The sequence below is a fragment of the Bos taurus genome, chromosome 3 (assembly GCF_002263795.3).
Source record: "Bos taurus isolate L1 Dominette 01449 registration number 42190680 breed Hereford chromosome 3, ARS-UCD2.0, whole genome shotgun sequence".
NCBI classification, from domain to species: Eukaryota; Metazoa; Chordata; class Mammalia; order Artiodactyla; family Bovidae; genus Bos; species Bos taurus.
Genome location: NC_037330.1, coordinates 44,554,446 through 44,580,541, shown reverse-complemented (window position 1 = coordinate 44,580,541; position 26,096 = coordinate 44,554,446). Strand labels below are relative to the sequence as shown.

General features: G+C 36.9%; 1 protein-coding gene across 2 annotated transcripts in view; it reads left to right on the top strand.

Moving 5' to 3' along the window:
- SNX7 (sorting nexin 7) overlaps positions 1-26,096 on the top strand; it is a 118,786-nt gene that overhangs the window by 39,925 nt on the left and 52,765 nt on the right. For both annotated transcript variants that reach the window (XR_009493484.1, NM_001163937.1), the window contains exons 2-7: positions 1,253-1,435; positions 8,353-8,463; positions 8,811-8,975; positions 11,154-11,352; positions 16,823-17,022; positions 20,252-20,338. Coding sequence is in view for 1 of the 2 variants with exons in the window: in NM_001163937.1 (NP_001157409.1) it covers positions 1,253-1,435; positions 8,353-8,463; positions 8,811-8,975; positions 11,154-11,352; positions 16,823-17,022; positions 20,252-20,338 (945 nt within the window). In the remaining variant the exon portion in view is untranslated. The remainder of the gene's footprint in view (positions 1-1,252; positions 1,436-8,352; positions 8,464-8,810; positions 8,976-11,153; positions 11,353-16,822; positions 17,023-20,251; positions 20,339-26,096) is intronic.

Below are 26,096 nucleotides of genomic sequence, written 5' to 3'. Positions count from 1 at the left end.
CCATCTTTGCATGAAGTGTTCCCTTGGTATCTCTAATTTTCTTGAAGTGATCTCTAGTCTTTCCCATTCTATTGCTTTCCTGTATTACTTTGCATTGATCACTGAGGAAGGCTTTCTTATCTCTCCTTGGTATTCTTTGGAACTCTGCATTCAAATGGGTATATCTTTCCTTTTCTCCTTTGCTTTTCACTTCCCTTCTTTTCACAGCTATTTGTAAGGCCTCCTCAGACAGCCATTTTGTTTTTTTTGCATTTCTATTTTTGGGGGATGGTCTTGATCCCTGTCTCCTGTACAATGTCCATGAACCTCCGTCCATAGCTTATCAGGTATTTTGTCTATCAGATCTAGTCCCTTAAATCTATTTCTCACTTCCACTTTATAGTCATAAGGGATTTGATTTAGGTCGTACTTTAATGGTCTAGTGGTTTTCTCCACTTTCTTCAAATTCAGTCTTAATTTGGCAATAAGAAGTTCATGATCTGAGCCACATTTAGCTCCCAGTCTTGTTTTGCTGACTGTATAGATCTTCTCCATCTTTGGCTGCAAATAATATAATCAATCTGATCCGTGTCGACCATCTGGTGATGTCCATGAGTAGAGTCTTCTCTTGTGTTGTTGGAGGAGGGTGTTTGCTATGACCAGTGCATTCACTTGGCAGAACTCTATTAGCCTTTGCCCTGCTTCATTCTGTACTCCGAGGCCAAGTTTGCCTGTACTCCAGGTGTTTCTTGACTTCCTACTTTTGCATTCCAGTCCTCTAAAATGAAAAGGACATCTTTTTAGGGTGTTAGATCTAGAAGGTCTTGTAGGTCTTCATAGAACTGTTCAACTTCAGCTTCTTCAGCGTTACGGGTCGGGGCATAGATTGGATTACTGTGATATTGAATGGTTTGCCTTGGAAAGGAACAGAGATCATTCTGTAATTTTTGAGATTGCATCCAAGTACTGCATTTCAGACTCTTTTGTTGACCATGATGGCTACTTCATGCTTAGCCTATTTTTTTTTACTTTGAGGGTTTGTACCTTTTTATGATTTTTGTCTTGTTTTTGTTTCTTTCTTTACTGTCATTTTTAAAGTGGGATTTTGTCATGAAACAGAAATAAGCATATATTTCCACATACTTTATTTAAGTAGGAGTCCAGTTATCCTTTTTGTTCTTAACATATATGATTAGTATTTGTATTGTCTAAGAAAAAGAGGGTTTCAACTCTTTTCCCCCCTAAACATTAATTTTGAATGTTTTATTCATAGGATGCCTCATTGATGGACATGAATTCCTTTAGCCCTCTGATGCCGACGTCCCCTTTATCAATGATAAACCAAGTCAAGTTTGAAGATGAGCCAGATTTGAAAGATCTTTTTATTACAGTGGATGAACCTGAAAGCCATGTTACTACAATTGAAACGTTTATTACTTATAGGATTATTACTAAGGTAAATGTTTAATGAACATTTTCTTGACTACAATTGCTTCTTTGAACTTTTGGAACTACTTTTTGTTCACTTTGATATTCACGTTAGAGAATTTTAGTAGAATTAAGTGCTGGTCTTTCAGCCATTTTGAATAAGACATTGCATCTTATCTATCCTTCACTTGTCCTATATGAATTTGGATTAACTTGAGTACCAGTCACTTGTATTTTAGCCATTGTGCTTCTTAAAATAAGAACATTTTAATGTTTTAGTTTAAAGATGATAAACATATCTGGGAAAGAAGTTTCGCTAATAGAGAAAACAACTGGTTCAAAACTTAATGCAGTATTCTGTATTCACATTTCTTCTGAAGATTACAAAAATGTTTTTTCATTTGTTTTCCAAATAAGAGCACATGGTGGGATTTCCCTGGTGGTCCAGTGGTTAAGAAACCACCTTCCAGTGCAGAGGGACATGGGTTCAATCCCTGGTCAGGGAACTAGGATCCCACATGTGGTGGGGGCACCTAGACCCATGCTCTGCAACTAGAGAGCTGGTGCACCACAGCAAAGACCCAGCAAGGTCAAAAAAAAAAAAAAAAAAAGCAAATGTTTACTTTATCTCTTTATCTTCTGTATGAGATGCTTTTAGTTGTTTAGTGATGCAAAGGCAGAACAGATCTGGAATCCAAGTCTCCTTAATCCTTAGACAAGGCTCTGTAAAATGATGGCTTACACTAACAAAACAGCCAAATAGTATAATCCTTTTTACGATGATAATCTTTGTGTAACAGCAGCCTTTAAGAATTCTGTTTATAACATTTTGTTTGTGAAATCTCACTCTCTGGAAGTGCATCCCTTTTGTAGCTGAAAATCTTTTGGACTCTCCACATACAAGCACTTCCTTCAGTACGGCCTGCTAATTATGTTGCACTAAGATCTGTGTATCTCAGCTCTTCACTCAGATTCTTAAAATCCTCCCTTGGCTCCTCATTTCCTACAGAACAAGGTGCAGACTCCTTTGTATGACATTCAGAGCCCCTCTCAGTCTGGAGCCAGCCTACTGTACACGACTTGCCTCTTACTGCCTACTTTTAATACTCCTGCTCTTCACTCGCATAGAACTGCCTCTTTTATCTGAATATTCTAGGGTATTTCTTGCTCTCATAACTTTGCATATGCTGCTTCTTCTGTCTGGTGTGCCCTTCCCACTTTCAGACAGAAAACTACTGTTTATTTTTCAAGATGCAATTCGAAACGATGCTCACCTCCTCTGCTCCCACAAGCTAAAAATCCTCTTTCTACTGTTTGCTCACACTGTTCTAACTGAACTCCTAAAGAAAATGAGATATGACAGTGCAGCAAAGAAATTAAAAGCCTATGCTTAATCCTTCTAAGCCTCAGGTTATTTTTTAATCTTTAAAACTGAACTGAAAATAGGACCTGGTTTTGTACAGTTGCTGTAAGAATTAATTTAGGATGGGTAATCAATGTAAAACACTTACCAGGGTGCCTGACATATGATAAGTATTCAGTATCTGCTACCTACCTGTGTGTGTGTCAGTAACTACGTGTGTTTTTTATTTATTCCCACTGAGTCTGTGAGCTTCTAAAGGTAGGTAATTGTATCTTAAATTATCCATAATTCTGAACACAATCCTTGGGATATAGCTCCTAAGTCATTTAACCTTTCGGTGAGTGGGTGAGTGAAGAAGTTTATAGTGTCAGAGTCCTGTCAAAGGCTGCAGAGCAAAACAGCATGAAGTAGAATCTTTGTTGTTCCCTTTCCTTGCTATTTAATTAACCTCTGTGTGCTTGGTTTCCTCATTTGTAAATAAGATAATAATACTAACCTAATAGGATCTTTGTGAATATTCCGTGTGTTAATACAGACACACTGCTAAGAACAGAACCATATTTCTCCTGTTACTGCTATTATAATCATAATCATCCATTTTCATTATCCTTTCCAGCAAAGATTTTGTGACTGAATTATTTTCCCCTCATTTATTTCTTTCAGTAAGACACTTTATAAGCCATCCTATGGATTTCATTCTGATCATAGACACACAACTCTTATGAGTTATCTGTATTGCATCATGCTTTAAATGTGCTGCTGTTATAGTAATAATAGTAGTAGTGATAGTGATAATATTATAGTGTGTTAAACTAACTTTTATTGTGGGACTATTTTGTGCCAGGCAGTGTTCTAACCACTTGATACATAATAATATTAACTCATTTGAAGCTTATAGCAATCCTAGATCTTGTGATTTACCCCCATTTTGTGGGTGAGGACACTGAAACTTAAAACTTGCCAAAGGTTACACAACATAGTCATTAGCTGAGCTTTCAATCTAGACAGTTTATTTTTACACTATATAGAGAGCTTCCCTGGTGGCTCAACAGTAAAGAATCCGACTGTAGTGCAGAAAATGCAGGCTCAGTCCCTGGGGCAGGAAGATCCCCTGAAGGGGGAAATGGCAACCCACTCCAGTATTCTTGCCTGGGAAATCCCGTGGACAGAGGAGCTTGACAGGCTGCAGTCCACAGGGTCGCAAAGAGTCAGACATGACTTAATGACTAAACAACAGTAACAACAAAACTATATATTTTCATTATACTTTTGTGCATCCATACGTGATTGTGGCAGACTATCTTTCAGCTTACCTGTTATAAAGTATGTACCTTTGTTTTATATTTGGCTACTTTTACTGCATCTAGTGGCCACAGGACTGGAAGGGGTCAGTGTTCATTCCAATCCCAAAGAAAGGCAATGCCAAAGAATGCTCAAACTATTGCACAACAGCACTCATCTCACATGCTAGTAAATTAATGCTCAAAATTCTCCAAGCCAGGCTTCAGCAATATGTGAACCGTGAACTTCCAAATGTTCAAGCTGGTTTTAGAAAAGGCAGAGGAACCAGAGATCAAATTGCCAACATCTGCTGGATCATCAAAAAAGCAAGAGAGTTCCAGAAAAACACCTATTTCTGCTGTATTGACTATGCCAAAGCCTTTGACTGTGTGGATCACAGCAAACTGTGGAAAATTCTGAAAGAGATGGGAATACCAGACCACCTGACCTGCCTCTTGAGAAATCTGTATGCAGGTCAGGAAGCAACAGATAGAACTGGACATGGAACAACAGACTGGTTCCAAATAGGAAAAGGAGTATGTCAAGGCTGTATATTGTCACCCTGCTTATTTAACTTCTATGTGGAGTACATCATGAGAAATGCTGGGCTGGAAGAAGCACAAGCGGGAATGAAGATTTCCAGGAGAAATATCAATAACCTCAGATATGCAGATGACACGATCCTTATGGAATAAGGTGAAGAAGAACTAAAGAGCCTCTTGATGAAAGTGAAAGAGGAGAGTGAAAAAGTTGGCTTAAAGTTCAACATTCAGAAAACGAAGATCATGGCATCTGGTCCCATCACTTCACGGCAAATAGATGGGGAAACAATGGAAGCAGTGTCAGACTTTATATTCTTGGGCTCCAAAATTACTGCAGATGGTGACTGCAGCCATGAAATTAAAAGACACTTACTCCGTGAAATAAAAACTATGACCAACCTAGACAGCATATTAAAAAGCAGAGACATTACTTTGTCAACAGAGGTCCATCTAGTCAAGGCTATGGTTTTTCCAGTGGTCATGTATGGATGTGAGAGTTGGACTGTAAAGAAAGCTGAGCACTGAAGAATTGATGCTTTTGAATTGTGGTGTTGGAGAAGACTCTTGAGAGTCCCTTGGACTGCAAGGCGATCCAACCAGTCCATCCTCAAGGAGATCAGTCCTGAGGGTTCATTGGAAGGACTGATGTTGAAGCTGAAACTCCAATACTTTGGTCACCTGATGAGAAGAGCTGACTCATCTGAAAAGACCCTGATGCTGGGAAAGATTGAAGGTGGGAGGAGAAGGGGACTACAGAGGATGAGATGGCTGGATGGCATCACCAACTCAATGGACATGAGTTTGTGTAAACTCCGAGAGTGGCTGATGGACAGGGGGGCCTGGCGTGCTGCAGTTCATGGGGTCGCAAAGAGTTGGACACGATTGAGCGACTGAACTGAACTGAACTGAGTATATAAACCGTACCTATATATATTAAAATATGTATTACAGATACAAAAATATAAACTTTTAGTAGATGTATATCACATTAGCAAACACAGTCTTTTCTTTGTTATTACTTAGTATCATTTATTTACTGATATATTTAATAAAGTTCTATTGAGTGCCAGTATGTTCAGGCACCATGTTGTATGTTGAGACTATGCCAGCGATTGAGACAGACCCTCTGCCTTCATGGAGTTTTCAGTATGGGGGCGCGGGGTGTTGATGATGGATATTAAACAATTGTATGTCTTATTGGTTAATTATAGTTACAAATATTATGACAGAAAAATACAGAATTTTATGAGCATGGTGGTTGTTTTTCACAGCAGGTGAAAAACTCCATCTAATTAGGAGATTCAGGGATGGCTACCCTGGGAAAGTTTTAGTTTTATAAACATTTATATTCATGGACACTAAGATTATAAGGATAAATGCACATACTCTCTTGTCTACAGGTACACTGACCATCCCTACTTAGGAATACTTAAGAGTGTGTGACTGTAAATAATTGTGTCAGGAAGCCCACATTCCCGGCACCTGTTCCCGTTATGAGAAATTACCCTGATTCTCCAGGTTGAAACATCCGAAGTAACTGCTCTGAAGAAATACTTTCAGTTTCAGAGATCTAGAGGTGTGCCTTGCCTTAGGACATGAGGGAGTAAGAACTCACAAGGTTTAATGAACGTTTGTCCTCTCACATCCTCATCATGAAGACAGACTCATAAATGCCTGCCAGTATGTGTCAGTAGTTGGTGATAAAAGTATGTTCTTGATTCTAAATTCATTTCCCTCAGAAAAATAGTTTTATAAATCTTCAAATTTTAGAGTAACTATTTGCCCATGACTGAAGGTCAGTATTTGCTAAACAAATGCATTTTGAGGTATTGTCTTTTAGTCCTAAACTTCAAGTACCCAGGCTCTTATGGTCAGACATGAAAAATTGAACACCATTTACGGTTTACCTTCTATAGGAAAATGTATTCTAGACTAGAAAAGAGATAAAGCCTCCAAACAATAGGAAAATTTGATGACAGATTTCCAACTTAGAAGGACTTGTGTTCTAAAAAGTTATTTTGGAGGACAAATAATATGTAACTTATAACCCTTTGAAGGCCAATGAAGTCTTAGAGTAGGAAGAACAAATGCGCTGTCCTTAAGGTTTGCACTTATTCTCTGCTTTCTTCTCTTTATTGTGGTATGTTAGAGAACTCTTAAGTCACTGGCAGGGTGATGAGGACAGAAGCAACCAATTATTTGACTTGATTTTATGTCTTCCTGTTGCTGGAATTTATACAAGTTTCTTTTGTGTCAATTTGAAGTTTTGGGAATTCTTAAGGACATGTAATGTTCAGTCTTATTTTAACTTCACAGTGTTTAAGTGTTTTTATTGTTAAGTATGGCAACTTATTTTTTCTTGGAAATTGGTAGTAAACCTGTACACATGTACCTGGGATGTAGAGGTGTCAGTGAGTATTGTTTAACGAGTCACTTTATGTTTTGTGTGTATATGTATGTATGCATGTGTGTGTATTTGCATATATATGTACACATACCAACTTGTATATATATTGTTAAACTGTGTTTCCACTAGATTTAGTTGGCCTATTTTTACCACTTCCACAATTTGTACCATTTTGCATAATAGATTTTGTAGTTTTTTTTGAACATGTAGTTCCTTAGACTTCTGCATCTCATTTACCTCTACTTTTTCCCACTAAAAAGGGAGTGTTTTGCTAAGATATATTTTATGATATTCTAAACATTCACTTTATGAGAATAAACCTTGGCAAGTGTAGATTTTGTGAACCTTATTTTATGACAATTAAGATTGCATCTTATTTTGACTGGAACTGCTTAATTTTACAATTGTGTTCATCTGTGTGGGTGATTGATATTTCTGGTGAGTGTGAAATAATGTGTTATTTATTCCATATTTACTCCTCCAGGAAAATATCAAACAATATTTCTGTATAATTTTCTTAAAAACTATTTAAGTGACTTTTTTTCTTATAAGAGGTGAGTGTGCATTGTCTAAGCTATTTTTGTGTTTGGCTTGTAATTCAGGTAATAGAGGTGAGGTTGATATTGTACCCATGTTCTTCTTGTCATATGTGTTGGAATAGATTCTAGTTTGTTGAGAACAGATATTTTAATGTGTTTGCTTAACTTTTAGGAGTTTAGGCATATAGTTCAAAATTCCTTGAGAAATGACAGAAAGATTTGCTTTTCACATTAAATTTCCATTAATAACATTTTTAAACAGTGGTAAAATCACTCTGGTTAATGTTAGAATTTTCAAATACTAAAAGCAAATTTTAGCAAAGCAATTCATTTGAGCAGATTCCAAGGAAACATTTTTTTTCTCAGTTATGTTCAGGTTATTTTTCCAAGTTGCAAAAATAGGACTTTCCTCAAATTCTGAATTTTGATCATCTTGAGAAATGAAATATATTTGAAACCTAAAGTCAGAACACACTTTCTTGTTAGCAAGAAAGTCATGCCAAAGATAATAGTAGTTAAAATCTTGTGGAAGACAGATGGTTGCTCTGAGACAGATTTTTCAGTTTGGATTTTAAATTTGAGCATGATGTTTGCTTTCTTTCTGGGAATACTGGAAAGTTTGCTTTGTTTCTTCTGCTACATGAATTGATGACTGCAAAGGAAAAAAAAATGTACAGGCTGACAAACACTGAATAATTAGAATTTGTTAGTTTTTCTTAGAGACCCATTTATTTCAGAATGTCTAAAATAACATTAGGCAAATGTCTTCTGTCTTATATTGCATGTGCTGTTATTTTTTCCTACTTTCTTCAGACATCTCGTGGGGAATTTGACTCCAGTGAATTTGAAGTTAGGAGACGTTATCAAGATTTCCTTTGGTTGAAAGAAAAACTTGAAGAAGCTCACCCCACTCTGATTATTCCAGTACGTTTACTTTTTTTTTTTTTTTTTTCACAGAATAGCTGCCATTTTGTCTTGTGAATCATTAGAATGTCTTAACACCCAATTTCAGACCTTTGATTCAATGCAATTCATTTATCTGGGAAACATTTGTTTTTAAACTTTTCAATCTATGTACAGATTTGTTTTTTAAAACTATTGTAATGTGTTAAGATTTTCTGGTACTTGGCTCTAACATTGTGAATTTTGAAAAATTATTTTTATAAGAAATGATCACATGTTCAAATAGTCTTCCAGAAAGAAGAAGTGTAGAATTCCTTATAATCCCGTGCCACAGAATGCTCAGATTCCTTTTTATTTTTTTGCCCTAGCCATTGCCAGAAAAGTTTATAGTGAAAGGAATGGTGGAACGCTTTAATGATGACTTCATTGAGACACGAAGGAAGGCATTGCACAAATTTTTGAACCGAATTGCTGACCATCCAACTCTAACATTTAATGAAGACTTTAAAATTTTTCTTACTGCACAAGCTTCGGTAAAAAATTTTAATTTATACTCATATAATCCTTCAGTATTTGTACATGTAGTAGGTTGTATGCTTTCTCTATTTTAAATCAGGTAGTAGTAACCTTGAATTAAGATGGAGTTTTAGACATTTAAGAACTATCCTTCGGATACAACCCTGTATCAAGTCTACACATGAACGTTATGAAAATCATGTACCTTTCTCACATATACATCCTCATATTTCTCTTGGTAGCTGATACATTTTTGAAATGCCTGGGTACTCCTTTCATATAGCTAATACTGAAAATATAAAAACATTTTTAAATTGACACTGTTTTGAGTAATAGTGAGTCAGGGCTTTTCAAGTTAAGATAAAAGTTTTTTATTAATAGATAGATGCATGGATGAATGGGTTGATAGATAAGATATTTTTCTCAGTTTTCCTTCATTTACCTAATTTTAGAGGTTCTAATTTCTAATACAGATTCCTTTTATATTCCTTTTATTTTATTTTTTTTCTTTTCTTCTATTAAGATATAATTCACCAGGAAAGATGATGATATTTGGTCAATACCAAATACTTACTGACCAATGTTGAATTTTCTGTCTCTCAGTTGTTGCCAAAGTGATTGTTGCCAAAGTGATTGAAGCTAAAGAAGCCATTCATCTCAATTTTGACAGTACTTGGTGTCTGGAAGCCCTGTGTGACTTATGTGAGAAGAATTTGTGGCCTGACTCCAGACCCTTAGAAGCTGTTAGAAACATTCTCTGCAGTCAGCAGTTGCAATAACAGCTTGCTAGTTGTGACTTGTGCTCTTTCTGATAATATTTACTCTATCAAATGATGCAGTAGCCCTTGTGAATAGATGTATTGCCTGGTCAAGGGTGGCATTTGTTATTATATTCTTTGCACACAAAATCATACTGATTTGGAAATTAAGAAGTTTATATGTTATTTTGGGTAAGACCTTTAAGAAAGAAGATCTTAGAAAGATAATATATTATTTCATATTTGGGTAAATAATACATAATAATGTTTTTATCTATAGATCTGGTAGTCAGCATTGTTATTTTTGTAGGTGTATGAATGTTTATATTACTCTTTGACATTGTTACTCTGACTGCCAAATCCACAGATAAAAATATTATTATGTATTATTTATCCAAATATTAAATAACATTATCTTTCTCCAGATCGTCTTTGATCTCAAACCTGTGTTTCAGTAAGTGCTGTACCCATTGTCAGAATCCTTGGTCCTTCTTGGTGTTCCTTTTTAGTAGGCCATACATCTGAAGGGATACTTCCGTGCAATGTATCCTTTTATAACATTTCTACTTTGCAAATCTGTAGCTAACTCTCCTAAATTAACTGTGAACCATCTATTACATATTTTATGAAAAATCATTCTCCAAAGACAGCCAGTCAGTGGAGACAGTATAAGTTTATCCAATTAAGTTGGTTGCAGAGCTATGGTCAGGGAGTTTATTTACCAACTATTCCAGTGACTTTAAGAAAGCAGACCAGTTAGTGCTTAGCAGTGAAACCCTTGGGGTCAGACTGCCAGGACTTTGATCCCTACCCACCAATTCCTTGCTCTTGGACCTTGAGCAAGCTTCTTTAACCTTCCTTTGCTTCCGTTTTCTTCTGTACAATGAGAGTAATAATAGAACCTGTTTCACAGTGTTATTGTGAGTGATGTGTATAAAAATGCAAGTATAGTGCCAATAACATTAAGCTCTCAATAAATGCTAGCCACTATTATAACTAAAGGATTAACAAAGTTTCCCAATTTTTCTTCCTAGGATGTAGATTAGACCCTGAGAGATCTTTTTCTCAATCATTTTTCTAAATTCCTATTAATAAAATACAGGTTTCATCTCATATCATTTTCATATCTTCTCCAGTATCTCTATAAGTGCAGTTCCCTCTGTTACACCTTGTTCTTTGAAGGATCCATGCTCTGAGAAAACATGATTACATGTTTTACAGAAGCACTTTGGAAAAGAATGTTATCAAGGAGGCTGAGGCTTAGAGAAAGGACTGTGTACCCTAACTCATCTGCTTCAAATTAACATGAAATTAAAAAGATGTATATGGAACCTTTTTATCATCTTTATTCTTCTGATTAGATTTCTTTTTTTGTTGTTGGATCTTAGAATATCATTGTTTGCTTCATCACCGATGTTTTATTTTTTTTGTTCCTAGGAATTCTCTTCTCACAAGAAGCAAGGGCCTGGATTACTCAGCAGGATGGGACAGTCAGTCAGAGCGGTTGCATTGTCAATGAGAGGAGTTAAAAGTCGCCCTGAGGAGTTCATGGAAATGAATAACTTCATTGAAATATTTAGCCAGAAAATAAATTTGATAGATAAAATATCTCAGAGAATCTACAAGGAAGAACGGGGTATGTTGAACTGCTGAACTGTGATCTCAAAGTTGTTGCATTTCTGATGAATCTTTTTCCATTTGCTGGTGTGGTAAGGCAGCATCAACTTAGCATTTCTTTTTGGTCATTCTTAGGATTTCTGTCTCTGCTTACAGTGCCCATCTGTTATTGCATGCTGTTTACTGTATCTAATTAGGGCCCTTAGCATATTCATCATAGTTGTTTTAAAATCATGTTCTAATTCCAACGTCTCCGCCACATCTGGTTCTGATGCTTGCTCTCTCTTTAAATTATGTTTTTTGCCTTTTAGTATGTCTTATAATTTTCTTTTTGCCCCTGGTAGCCAGACATGATGTACTCATAAAAGTAAATAGGCCCTTAGTAACGTGGTGGCGAGGTGTGGGGAGGGGAAGTGTTCTGGAGACCTGTGGTTAGGTCTCAGTCCTTTCATGACTCTGTGCTTCTGGACCACTGTAAGCCTCACAGAAGTTCAGGGTTTTTCCTTCCCCGTTTTAGTGGGCTCAAGTTGGGTATTTCCCTTCCTCCAGAGAAGGCAATGGCAACCCACTCCAGTATTCTTGCCTGGAAAATCCCATGGACGGAGGAGCCTGGTAGGCTGCAGTCCATGGGGTCGCGAAGAGTCGGACATGACCGAGCGACTTCACTTTCACTTTTCACTTTCACACATTGGAGAAGGAAATGGCAACCGACTCTAGTGTTCTTGCCTTGAGAACCCCAGGGACAGGGGAGCCTGGTGGGCTGCCGTCTATGGGGTCACACAGAGTTGGACACAACTGAAGCGACTTAGCAGCAGCAGCAGTAGCTCAGTGTGCTTAGTCGCTCAGTCGTGTCTGACTCCTTGTTACCGCATGGACTGTAGCCCACCAGGATCCTCAGTTCATGGGGATTCTCCAGGCAAGAATACTGGAGTGAGTTGCCATGCCCTCCTCCAGGGGATCTTCCCAACCCAGGGATCGACCCCAGGTGTCCCACATTGCAGGCAGGTTCTTTGCCCACTGAGCCACCAGGGAAGCTACCAGGTCAGTTAGGCTCTGATAATACCCCAGCAGGTTATGATCTGGGTAACCAGTTTCCCAAAAGGGAAGGCCTTGTTAAGAAGAACCCGGGCTTTAGGTAGAGTACCTGGCTATTACAGAATGGCTTATTTTCTCATCTCCTGCAGGAAGCAGAAGTAATTTTTGCCTGATATTTACTGCACAGGCTTTTGGAGGTGAATCTCACAATATTGTGGGATTTCACCCATGGCTGGTTTCTCTGGTCTTTTTAACTCCTGGAATTGTCCACACTGAGACTCCAGCAATTCATCATTGACAGTTTCAGTTTCCCAACCTGGGCATTGGATGGGCATTCCTCTCTCTTTTTTTGTTTTTAAAAATTTTTATTGGAGTATACCCAGGTATGCCAGTGGTAAAGAACCTGCCTGCCAATGCAGGAGACGTGAAAGATGCAGGTTCAATCCCTGGGTGGGGAAGATCCCCTGGAGGAGAAAATGGCAACCCACTCCAGTATTCTTGCCTGGAGAATCCGATGGACAGAGGAGCCTGGAAAGCTACGGTCCCTGGGGCTGTGGACTCAGACATGACTGACGTGACGTAGAGCACACAGGGCTTCCCCGGTGGCACTAGTGGTGAAGAACCTGCCTGCCAGTGCAGGAGACGGAAGAGACCTGGCCCAGGTTTGATCCCTGGGTTGGGACCATCCCCTGGAGGAGGCAATGGCACCCTGCCCCACTGTTCTTGCCTTCTTATCTGGAGAATCCCACGGACAGAGGAACCTGGCAGGCTACAACCCATAGTGTCGCATTGAGTCGGACATGACTGAGCACACACACACATTCTTATTTCCATTTATAAATAATAGGGATAAAGAGCTTAATATTTTGGGTGTAGTCAGTCTCAAATGTTCAACATGGACCATAATTTTAATCAAAGAAGTGATGTTTCAGGAAATAGGGTTTCCACATTGGCTTGGGTGGGGGTTGGGGAGGAGGTGCAAGAACTCTGTATTAGACCTGTCCAAGCAATGGCAGAGAGATTTAAAATAGATCTCTTTTCCTATTTTCAAGTTAGATTTTATTTCATGATTCTATGAATTCTATAAATTCTATGATGAGTTTTTGCCAACTTTTTTAAATTGCATTCACCTACATTTAAAATAGATGGCTAAGTCTGACAATAATTTGATTTATGCCTTCTTGGTCTTTGTATTTACCATTTGTAATAAAAAAAAATCAAGAAGATAATTGTTTTAACTAGGTTCAGTGATTCCAATTCTATTAAGTGAATTCTTGATGGATAGTTAAGTGGTATGGCAATTCAGAGACCCCTGGAAACTCTTGACATTTAAGAGTTCTATAGAATATCAAATATCATCATTATGTGTTATATTTACTGGTGCAAGGGACTAGTTTTCAAATCTCTGATCTGGGGAGGGAGGAGGGAGGAGGGTTCAGGATGGGGAACACATGTATACCTGTGATGGATTCATTTTGATATTTGGCAAAACTAATACAATTATGTAAAGTTTAAAAATAAAATAAAATAAAATAAAACAAATCTCTGATCTGCTCTAATATTTGTGAAATCCTCAAAAGGAAAACTGGGTTTTTGTGGTGGACTTTATAAATTTGAGCTCTCAATTTCAAGGAGTGGAGGCACACTGGCACAAATTTAAGGGATTTCTTGGTCTTTCAAATGTAAAGCCCGTTTATCAAGATTTCATTTAAAATGATGGGTTTTTTTTTTTTTTGGAGTTCTGGGAGTCTAAGCTATATAAGGCATTTCTTTAATATTTAAATCATGAAGAATTTGTTTATCATAATGAGTCATTTCTCTTTTGACTTGCTTTTATTCTATTTTTCTTTTTCTGATTTGTTTTGTGTTCCCTAATTAATTAGGCAAATTTGTATTGACCACATCATGTGCTAACGCTTTGTGCTAAAGATTGAAGGAGGGTTAAAATAGTATCTGTCCCTGAGTTCACAGTCTAGTTGGGGAAACAGATATATTAACAGACAAATTACAGTGCAGCTCATTAAGTGTTTCCATACAGATGCAATTTGAGTGCTATATAAGCACAGTTTAGAATTTCAAGGAAGCTCTTTATATTAAAATAAATACTTTACAGGGTAAATAACACACTTTGATATATGCAGAAATTAAGAAAAGAAATAAAGGAGAATGTTTTCTTTTCTAGAAATATTGGAGCCTCCCTGGTGGCTCAGACAGTAAAGAATCTACCTGCAATGCAGGAGACTGGGGTTTGGTCCAAAGGGAAGATCCCCTGGAAAAGGCATGGTGTCACATGGCCATTATCTAAAATAAAAAATAGGCCTAGATCAGGAGGATGCAATTTGGAAGGATCTTAGTGGTCGTCAAACATAGTATCTTCTTTAGGTGACAACTAGTATTTCTATTGTTTTTAAATCTTTAAAGTCTTTTTTAGTTTACCTGATCATATAAACTTTTGAAAAATTTAATAGTGTAATAAAAAAGTTTAATTTAGAGCAATATGACATTTTTCAACTAACCCCAATGACTAATAAGATGATTAAATATAGGGAATTTAATTATACTTATGTGGATATTAGACCCAAAATTCTCACTATTCATGCATCCTCTACCATAAAAAGCCATCTGTCATTAAACATTGATAGTGTAAAGAAAATGTATAAAAATATTCAGATTTTAAAATGAAATCCAAATTTTTGGATAAATGGCTTATCAAGCATTGAATAGTCTTTTGTTCATTCTTTCATTGATATGAAAATATTTATTGAATGCATTATGTATTAGGCTTTGAGATTAAAAAAATAATGACTTTGCCCTATTGTAATGAGCGTATGGCCTCAGAGTATGTGAGTTATGCAAGCAGTTATAATAGAGTGAGATAATAGTATTAAATTATGATAGGCTTTAATAGAACTATTAAATTTTGACACTCATTGAGGACAAAGCATCTACGAATCCTTTGGAACAGAAACAGAAGAGATTTACTTGTGTTACGACTTAAAGTGTTAGAAGTAGTTTGTCAGATGATAGAAATGGTAGAGGGCAACTAAAAGACATTGTGCAGTGTTTAAGTTAGGAGAAATCATGAGATTCATGAATGAGCTGTTATTTTGGCTTGAATTAAAATATCTGTGAGGGAGATTTTCAGGAGTTAGACCTGGAGAGGCAAGGTAGGGACTGAAGGACTTAAAGGACTTTCTAATTCAGCTAAGACGTTTTAATGTTCATATACTGTGACAAAAATTGAGAGGGAGAATTGTTAGAAGTCTCTTGCAGGAGCGCAGGTTAGGGATGCTGATGACAGTACAAGTGAGGATAGGTGGATGGGTGGGGAGATGGATGGATGGGTGGGGAGATAAATAGATACAGATTTAGAAAGATTGGAATTAGTGATTGACTGTCTCTTTGTAGGTGTCAGTTTAGGGTCTAGGATGACACCACGTTTTTTGCTTAGATCTCTGGAAGCAATTACCAGTCAGTCAGTCAGTCAGTTCAGTTGCTCAGTTGTGTCCGACTCTTTGCGACCCCATGAATCACAGCACGCCAGGCCTCCCTGTCCATCACCAACTCCCGGAGTTCACTCAGACTCACGTCCATCGAGTCGGTGATGCCATCCAGCCATCTCATCCTCTGTCGTCCCCTTCTCCTCCTGCCCCCAATCCCTCCCAGCATCAGAGTCTTTTCCAATGAGTCAGCTCTTCTCATGAGGTGGCCAAAGTACTGGAGTTTCAGCTTTAGCATCATTCCTTCCAAAGAACACCCAGGGCTGATCTCCTTTAGGATGGACTGGTTGGATCTCCATGCAGTCCAAGGGACTCTCAAGAGTCTTCTCCAACACCACAGTTCAAAAGCATCAATTCTTCGGCACTCAGCTTTCTTCACAGTCCAATTCTCACATCCATACATGACCACTGGAAAAACCATAGCCTTGACTAGACGGATCTTTGTTGGCAAGTAATGTCTCTGCTTTTGAATATGCTATCTAGGTTGGTCATAACTTTCCTTCCAAGGTAGGATATGTAAACAGGAGAAGAGGAAAAGAAGACATGTTTTGTTTACATCATGTTGCCAATGAGATACTCAGGTATAGTTTGGTAGGCAGAAGTCCACGATACAATAGATACAGTGATTTATTTATCGCCCAAGCCAGGATACTTTTGACAATGAAAAAGCATGTTATTATTGATTACACCTGGAAAGCTTTTATTCAAGGGCTGGTCTGAGCAGACTGGGAGGACAGGTCAATTTAATGAAAGACGGTATCTGCATTCTTAATGTTCATGTACAAGAACATGTGCACAATGAGAAAAATAAGGTCTTTTCTTATTGTCTATAATATAGGGATTGTGAAACTTATAAATACATAATTTTAATGTATTTTAAGTATATAATTGAAGTTATGTTGAAGTATATATTGAAAGAGCATATTATAAATTGAAGAACTTATTATTTTTTAGAATATTTAGATGAAATGAAAGAATATGGCCCAATTCATATTCTGTGGTCAGCATCGGAAGAAGATCTGGCTGATACTCTGAAAAGTGTTGCCAGCTGCATTGACAAATGCTGTAAGGCCACTGAAAAACGGATGTCTGGATTCTCAGAGGCCCTGCTTCCTGTTGTACATGAGTATGTGCTTTATAGTGAAATGTTAATGGTAAGGACTCCGAACTATACTTCCACCTGAGTCCCTGACTTGCTTATAAGCTTTATAAAGGCATTTCTGTTTCTGTTTGTTCACCACTGTCTTCCTCGCGTAGAAAGATGCTTTGCATGTAGATGCTTATAAATATTTGTTTACTGCATGAATGAACTGATGAGTGGAAGAATATGTTAATAAAAGACAGGCATATTCAACAGTAGTAACAGCAGTTTATAACATAGGTTTGAAGCATCCTCAGTCAAGATTTACATAGAGAGTATGATTAGTTTTTCCAGCGTTTTAAAATTTTACTTTAAGAATTTTCAGCACTTTAGAAATTTCTTTTCATGGACAAGTTGCTTTCTTGCTTCTAGGTACATTTGAAAGATGATATCCACATTCTTAATGTTCATGTACAGGAACATGTGCACAATGAGGAAAAATAAGGTCTTTTCTTATTGTCTATAATATAGGGATTTATATGAATATACATTTGTGTTACATTTTGTTTTCATATTTGTATGAAAATCCCTATAATATATGAAAATCCCTATAATATGGGGATATTGTATGTTTTGTTTTGTTTGTATCATTATGTAGAAAGTGCTTGAGTAGGATCTTGATGTTTGTTCTGTCTTCTGGATGCTTCTAAAAAGAAATCCTCCAAATTACCATGTTTTTCTTTCATGACTTGAAAAGGCTTTTATTCCTTTTATATCAAAGTTTTACATGTAACCTCCTAAGTTAAGTTTAGGTCTCTAGATATTTGGGATTTTGTGATGTTATCTGCAAAGCTAATGTTTTTCATCCTGTATTCTCTGTGCATAATACCTCACACAATTGAACTGACATCCTCAGCTTTCTGGTGTTGTAGGTGACAGAAGTGGAAGAAGTCAGTTTGCATTCACTGGTAGTCCATTTTTTTCTGCCATTTATGCTTAAATCTATGGTTTCTGGTTTCATGTACTCTTGATTTGGGAGGATTTAAAATTTTTTTTTGCTTCTGTCTTGGTAAGAAAAACGCTCTCAGCCTTTCAGCATAATATCTGCCTCTTTCATGTTTATTATGTTCAGATTTTCCTTCACAGAATCATTAAATATTTTGTAGGTATTTCAGGCTTCTGCTGTTATTTGACTTTGTCGGGGTCCTCCTATAAGCACATCCTCCCTGCTTCCCAAAGTCCTCTAGTGTTTCACTGTTGAGGCACCTCCTCTTTGCCTCCATCAATTTCCCTTGGCTACATTCCATTGGTTTACTTCATTATTGATCTCCCTCTTGTGTGGCTATTCAAAGAGATCTGATTTTTTTCATGAAAAATATAATATTATTTTCCCTTAATTAGATGTGTTTTGCTCTTTATTATGTCAAGATGGAAATTATGCAGTTTAAATCATGTATCATTAAAGGTGTGGAAAAAATGATAATAGCAACCAGAATTGAATTATTTTATAAGTCCCCATTTGATTGTATTATTTTGTAGGTTCCCAGGGTATAATCAGTAGCACTTACATTGCAGATCTGTTTCTGTTTTATATTGGAATATTTTCTTCAGTGTGAGCTAAAATAATGAAAAGTATATGATTTGACAAAAGGATTAAATTTTTGCTGTTTTTACTAGTTGTCTTCTGAAGCCACCTCTTACTTAAAATATTTCTATCTATATGAAGCACAATATTTCATATTGATGGAAACAGATCTTAATGGGACTAAATTATTGCATGTGCCATTTGGGTTAGAAAAAGGAAGGAATTCCTGCCATTAATGGCAATTAAACATTGAAGTAAATATAAAAGAATTTGTGACAATTAGTTGAATTTTCTATTCATTTCTTTGAACACAAGAGAGATGTTAATCTCTTTTGAACATATTAAGAGTGATTCCACCAGGCACAAAAGTCGGGTGAGTTATTTTCAGGATGCTTTTTATCCTTGTGTGCTGTGCTGTGCTCAGTCACTTCAGTCATGTCCAACTCTCTGCAACCCCTTGGGCTGTAGCCCACCAAGCTCCTCTGTCCAAGGGATTCTCTAGGCAAGAATACTGGAGTGGGTTGCCATGTCCTCCTCCAAGGGATTTTCCTGACCTAGGGATCAAACCCTCATCTCTACATCTCCTGCATTGGCAGGCACATTCTTTACCACCAGCACCACTTGGAAAGTCAGCTTTCTATCCTTAATGACTCAATTTTCACACAAATACTATATAGCCAGCTTGTTTGGTTCCATTTAACTGATTTGCGGTTTAGGTTCTTTTCTTCCTCTGAAAACACCCAAAAGACCTGTACCACGTTAAGGTTCTTCTCTTATACGTCCTACAACTCCACTCTTCCTGGTTGAACTGTTTGCTTACTCAGGGTTAGTTTTATTTTTACCTTGAACTGTTTAGGCCACTTGTGTTCATTATTACAATTTCACTATTTAATTAATACTGTGAAAACCAGTGAAATATGGGTACAAATAGTCTTTGCATCTGCAAAGCCCAGGTAGACTGTCTAGAAGAAAAGTGAGTCACCAAGGGAAAGACATTGTAAAATGCTGGAAAACATCGTAAAAGATGTAGATGAATTCTGTACTTAAATGTCTTCACAGGGGTGTTTTAACTGAAACATAAAATCATGATTATTCAAGTAAATAAGGTGGAACTCCTATCAGTCAGAGTAGAGGCCATCTTTCTTCCTTAAAAGCTTGGCTAATTGGTTAACACATATATTTTAAGCTAAAATAAAATCTTAAGATGTGAATGCATACTTCCATTTTGATTCCCCACTGTAATTGACTTTGTTTAGCTATTAGCTTTTGGAGTCCGGTAAGAAGGCTGATTGTAGATACTTTGAGATGTGTGGTGCATATGCATTCACAGCTGCAACTAGTTTACATCACAGCATGAATTTCCAGTGCTTCTACTGATTTTTTTGTTGTTGTTAATTTATTTTGTTCTTTGGTCTTTTTGAAGAACTGTGCGTGCCTAGAGTACACCACCAAAACATTTGTATTTTGTACATAAAATACTTAAATCAGTAAGATGTACATTGGGAAAACTAATAGAAGATTTATGAACAAGTTTCTTTTAAGTACTTGCTATCTGTTTAGCTTTTAGAGATTAAAAACATTTTAAGGCATTATACCCCCAGATGGACTGATGGCCTGGGGAAGAGACGCTACTTGTATTCTCAAATGTATATTTTTGCTATGCAAAGATTATTAAAACAAAGTACAGCCTATTTCCTTCCTGTGTTTTAATACAAAGGCTGTCATGAAAAGAAGAGACCAAATACAGGCAGAACTGGATTCCAAAGTTGAAGCTTTGACGTCCAAAAAGGCAGATACTGATCTGGTAAGTTTTTAATTTTCTTGTTATAATCATGTAGAATTCATTGTCTAAGATTTTTATTAGCTCTATTACATGCTTGTTTTAAGCATTCAGTAACTGATGCTAAAATTCCTTCTGAAAATTGATTATACGTTGCGTACCATGTGAGTCTGTAAACTTAAGATGCTTTTCTGCCTTTCTGTCTTACATTTTTTCTTACAGTGAGTAAAATATGAAGTTAATTTTGTAAAATTAAAATGTTTGAATAAGGTATGGAAAAAAGAACTTAACATTGTTCCAGATGATTAGTAAGTACTCAGTACATAAATCTATTTTTTACTAGTTTTATAAGAAAATTTTATAAGCTAAATTGGTATTCTTATTACTTTCTAGTTATTATAAACATCTTTACAAAGGAAGTATATTTGTTTTCAAGTTTAATTCTTTCCATAAAATACGTTTTTATGGAAATTTTTAAACATAGAAAAAGATCTAATAATATAATAAACTCATATATTTATCACTGGGTTTCATTAATTCCCAACATTTTACCCAGTTTTTTTTTTACCTCTTTACTCATTTTTTTTCCTGAAATATTTGAAAGCAATTTTCAGACATTATATTTTTCACCCAGAATAGGTTAGTATATATATTTTATTGTCTTTGTGTATTTTCAGAGTAACACTATCTGATCAGAATTGTTATTATCATTTTAAAATTGAGGAGGAGGGTTGAAAGGTAGAGTAACTTGCCCAAATTTGTACAGTTCTTGAAACAGTGGTAGCACTGGAGGTGATGGGATCACTTGCCTGCCTCAGACCATGCTGCTTCTCAGAGCAAGCATAAGTGTAGGAAAAATTGCTCATTGAATTCTCTGTGGAAGAGATTTCCCTAATTTTATTTTTAATTTAAGAAGTTAGAGTACACTTATGTCATCTGAATGGGTGAATCCTTAAAATCCACCCCCCCCCCCCGCCCCCCGTTAATCCATAGTCTATTACTGCCCATCCCAACTTGGCTTAGGGCTTAACCTCTCTCTTCCCTGCTCTAATTTTCTCTCTAGCTTTAATAATTTTCTGACACAAAAGATGATAGTCTTGCTGATTTTCCTTTTATCTTCTCTTTCTTTCTGTTTTCCCCGTCCATAACCTAAATACTCTAAGGGTAGGAATTTTTTAATTGTTTCCTGAAGCATTCTCAGCCCAAAGAACAATGCCTGGTACATGGTGGACAATGAATAAATAATTGTGAATGAATAAGAATTGCAATGATTGCTCTGATTCATAAAACATTGAAGGCTTGAGACAATGTCTCTACAAAATCAGAGTTTGTGTTAAATGTTGAGATTTCACTAAATAATGATTATGAATTATCCTCATCTTTCTTAACTATATTTATTTTTCAAACTTAAGTTTATTCTCCTGAATGGAACATGAGTGGTGTTCTGTTGTGGACAGAGTAGGAGAATGTAATCTGTGAAAGAGAGAAACAAAATGTAGAATAAATGAAACCAGTGCTTGAGGGGAAAATCATTTCCTTTAACCTCAATAAAGGAGAAAAAAGAGGAAAACCAAGATTAACCTTTTCAATATAATAAGGGATGTGCTCAGCTGCTCAGTCATGTCTGACCCTTTGCCACCCCATGGACTGCAGCCCACAAGGCTCCTCTGTCCTTGAAGTTTTCCAGGCAAGAATACTGGAGTGGGTTGCCATTTCCTGCTCCAGGGGATCTTCCCAACCCAGGGATTGAACACTCGTCTCTTGCATGTCATACATTGGTAAGGTGATTCTTTACCACTGCACCACTTGGGAAACTCTACAATAAGCAATATATATATATATATATATGTATATATGTACATATATATTTTTTAGCTTAAAGGATCAACTGGAAGGAACAAAAATGGGTGAGCACATGTAATACAAAATTATAATTGTATCATTGGAACTGTAGAATTTTTTAACTTGTTAAATAGTTTTTAAAGATATATAAATTCATGAGATGTTGAAGTTTGTGATTAGATAAAAATTTGCCCTTGACTAGATACTAGAAAAAAGTACAGTATTTTAAAGTTTCAGGAGAATAGTAAAATGGCTTAAAAACCAAGCATCTGTTCAGAATGGCTTATATTCGTATTTTAAATTGAAAGGAAGAGTAGTTGGGATTGTTCCAACCACAGAAATACAGGAAAAAATAACTTAGGCCCAAATATGGCTAGGCTTTCCCAACTCAACTAAAAAACACATTTTTTCTTTTCATTTGACTTGCAAATATTTTGTCTTTTTGCTCTATAAAAATTTCCTTGATATCCCGTTATAACCTGATGAGCCATCTGTATTTTTGCTTTCATTGTGTGTGTGTGAGAGAGAGACATGTCCACTATAAAGTATTTTTTTACCTAGTTAGATTCTATGCTGTGAGATGGGAGAAATTTAGAACTTTAATTATCTGCATTATTCTGTAAGATAATTTTTATTAAGATTTGAAACAGAGATGTTTAACAAAGACATTACAAGTATTTTTTTGTTACCTATCAAAAACAGATCCTAAAATGCACAGGCACTAATTTGATGATTTGTGAATGGTTCCACTTACATTTTCATGTCGTTTATTTGTTTATAGACCTCACTTTGAAATACCTATGTTATGATGATATCTTTGGAGGCAACCTTCCAGGGTTACTCTCAAAATGAACCTGCTGTGATTGGTCACAGAACAACCAAAGGGAAGTTGCTTAGAAATATGCAGGATAGGGTCACCATGGAAACGTGCCCTTGTGAGGTCCTTCTAAGGAGCCCTCCTTTGCAGTCACCATGGCGACCCTGGCAGAGAACTGAATAGAGCAATCTATCCTGGTTGTTTACCATGGCAACTCAAGCAGGGCCACTTTGGAGACAACCCTGGGGCCATTTCTATGGAGACCTGCTGGGGATGCCTTCAGAGGCTCATCAAAGTCACCTTTGGGTGGGATGTTATATGCAAACCCGACAAAGCAGCTCATAATGCAAAGGACAGTGAAATGAAGCTCTGCCAAGGAGGGCAAAGACTAGAGGAATTATAATTATTGGGTGGAAATAGAGCCCTGATGTGACTAACATTCCAGAGGTCATGTTAGACATATCAGATGATCTTTATGTGGGCTACGTGCCATGTGAATGCAAGGCTCTTATCTTTTATCTTGCCTATAACTTTGTATGTGCTGTAAACTGGCAATTCTGGCATTATTATTAGTTTTTCTCATCACATAAATATGCCCACAAAAATTATATGCTTTCCTGCAAACCAAAATAATTGTTTTAGAGTGAATTCCTTGATTTATTACCTGGGTAGCTGCAAAGTGGCTGCTTCTTAGAGTTGTGGTTTGTACTTCTTGTCTCACAACAATAAAATTAATGGTTTCAAAATGACCTCAACTTAATAAAGACTAGAATACTCATGTGAAGGTCAGTTCAGCTGTTCATTTAGTGTTTTGTCATTTAGACTTTGGGGTTAGATAGATGTAGGATCAAATCCTGTCTTTTTTGCTTATTAAATCTTAAGACACGTTTCCTAACATTTTAAAGCCTCATTTTATCTTGTATAAAGGGGGAGATTATTAGTGCTTTTCTAATAGCCTTGTTAAGGATTTAGTGATAAAATGCAAGTCAGTTATTTGGATCATATGAATAGAAAGCACTCAGTGGTTGTTAGCTGTGGTTATTTTGATGGCTTTACAAAAGTTTAACACTTGAGTTGGGTCCTGTAAAACGAGTAAGGAATTGTTCCTTGAAGACTAGTGAGTGGCTATTATGAAAAGTAGTAAAAGCTGAAACAATGTGAGGAACCTTGTTGATGTGTAGTGAGCAGGATGCTGAAGAATGTGGTGCAGAAGAATCCTGTTGCAGGATGTGGCTCTAAAGGTGGGTTGCAGTCAGATCAGAAAGGAGCCTTATTTGTCAGGATGAAGCGTATGGGCTTTATCCTTTGGACTGTGTGGTTCCAGCAAGTGCCTGAACTGAAGCAGTGGTTGCAGAGTTGCTGAGAAGAGAAATTTGAGAGAGGTGGGAGATAGAATCTGAAGCATGTAAAGAATGAGAGTGGCCCTTGTTTCAAGTTCTTAGTGACCCTTGACATTTCTAGCTTGTAAGGAAAGCAGATTGTGGCTCAATAAACTGAACTGTAGCATGTAAGGGAAGAAGAAAATTGGAGATGTGCAACTTTATGTCATGATGAGACAACATTTAAGGCAGAATATTCAGTGAAACATTTTATCAAATGTTGTTGGGTACTTAACATATAAGAGACACTAATCCAGGCACTAGGGAGAAAATGGTCAAGAAAGACCCTAGTGAGTCCTAAATTCTGGAGACAGAGACAAAAGCAACAAATAAAATTTATAGTGTATTGTCATATATGATAAGTATGGAGAAGAGGCAGTGTTGGGGAGCAGTGTGATTTAAATTTAGGGGTCAGGAAAGGTCTTACCAGGAAGCTGTTTATGTAAAACCCCAGAAAGTTGAGGTCTTGAGCTCCGTGAATACCTGGCAGAACATGTCAGGCAGTGGGGACAGTACATGCAAAGTGGAGTTATGCCTGTATGTTTCTTGCAAAGCAAGGAGACCAGTGTTGCTGGAGTGGAATAAGGATGCAGAAGAGCTGTGGGAAACGAGGTTGGAGTGGTAAGCAGGGGTCAGATAGTGTAAGATTATAAGATTTGGTCTCAATAAGTTAGGAAGATGACAGTGGAAAGGAGGAGTGACATGGTAAGGCTTGTTCTAAAATGACTACCGTGCTTGGGAAAGACGAAAGGTAATGCATATGTTGGGTGTGCATGGAACGGGAGGCCAGAGCTGGAGACTAGCTCTTCCAATCCCAGGGCACACCCTAGCTTGAACCCGGGCAGAAGTAGTGTGGAGTGGTCAGATTCTGAGGATATTTTGCAGATACAGCTGTTGCTATTTGGTGCACTATGAATTGTGAGTGAACAAGGATTATACCACTGTTTTTGAACCGAGCAAGTGGGAGTTAAGTGTTGGCACTGAAATGGCAAAGACTTTGGGAAGAACATGGAGAAGGTGAGTAAATCAGATCTGAGTGTATGAAGTTGGTGTGCCTGGAGATAACCAAGTGAGGTGTTGAGCAGGGACGTATGGAAATCTGTATAAAAATCCAGAGGTCAAGGAGGACCCAGCTGGAAATTACTAGCAGATAAGTTGTAGTTAAAGCTATGACATTTGTTCAGATTACTAAAGGATGAGAAAAAGAGGCCCCAGGACTTCATAGGATTGAGCCATGATATATTCCAACAAAAAAAAAATCAGAGATGAGATGGCTAGTTATGAGAAGGAAAGGGAATTTATATAGCTTTGGCTGGAGGTAGGTAATTTGACCGATAAGAAGAACTAAACAGATTTACTTGGGCTTCCCTTGTGGCTCAGCTGGTAATGAATCCACCTGCAATGTGGGAGACCTTGGTTCGATCCCTGGGTTGGGAAGATCCCCTGGAGAAGGGAAAATCTACCCCCTCCAGTATTCTGGCCTGGAGAATTCCATGGACTGTATAGTCCATGGAGTTGCAAAAGAGTCAGACATGACTGAGCGACTTGCATTTTCACTTTCAAACAGATTTACTTAGGGTCATTCAACTTTTTTAATGACTTCTCTGTTTATGAGGTATTTGTAAAACAATTTGATACAGAATAAGGTAAATGTAGGTAATAAGATATTTTAATGGACATTGAGACATATATACTCTGATAAAGAAGATATTAAAGAACAGATATTCAGTCAAAGTAAGGAAAA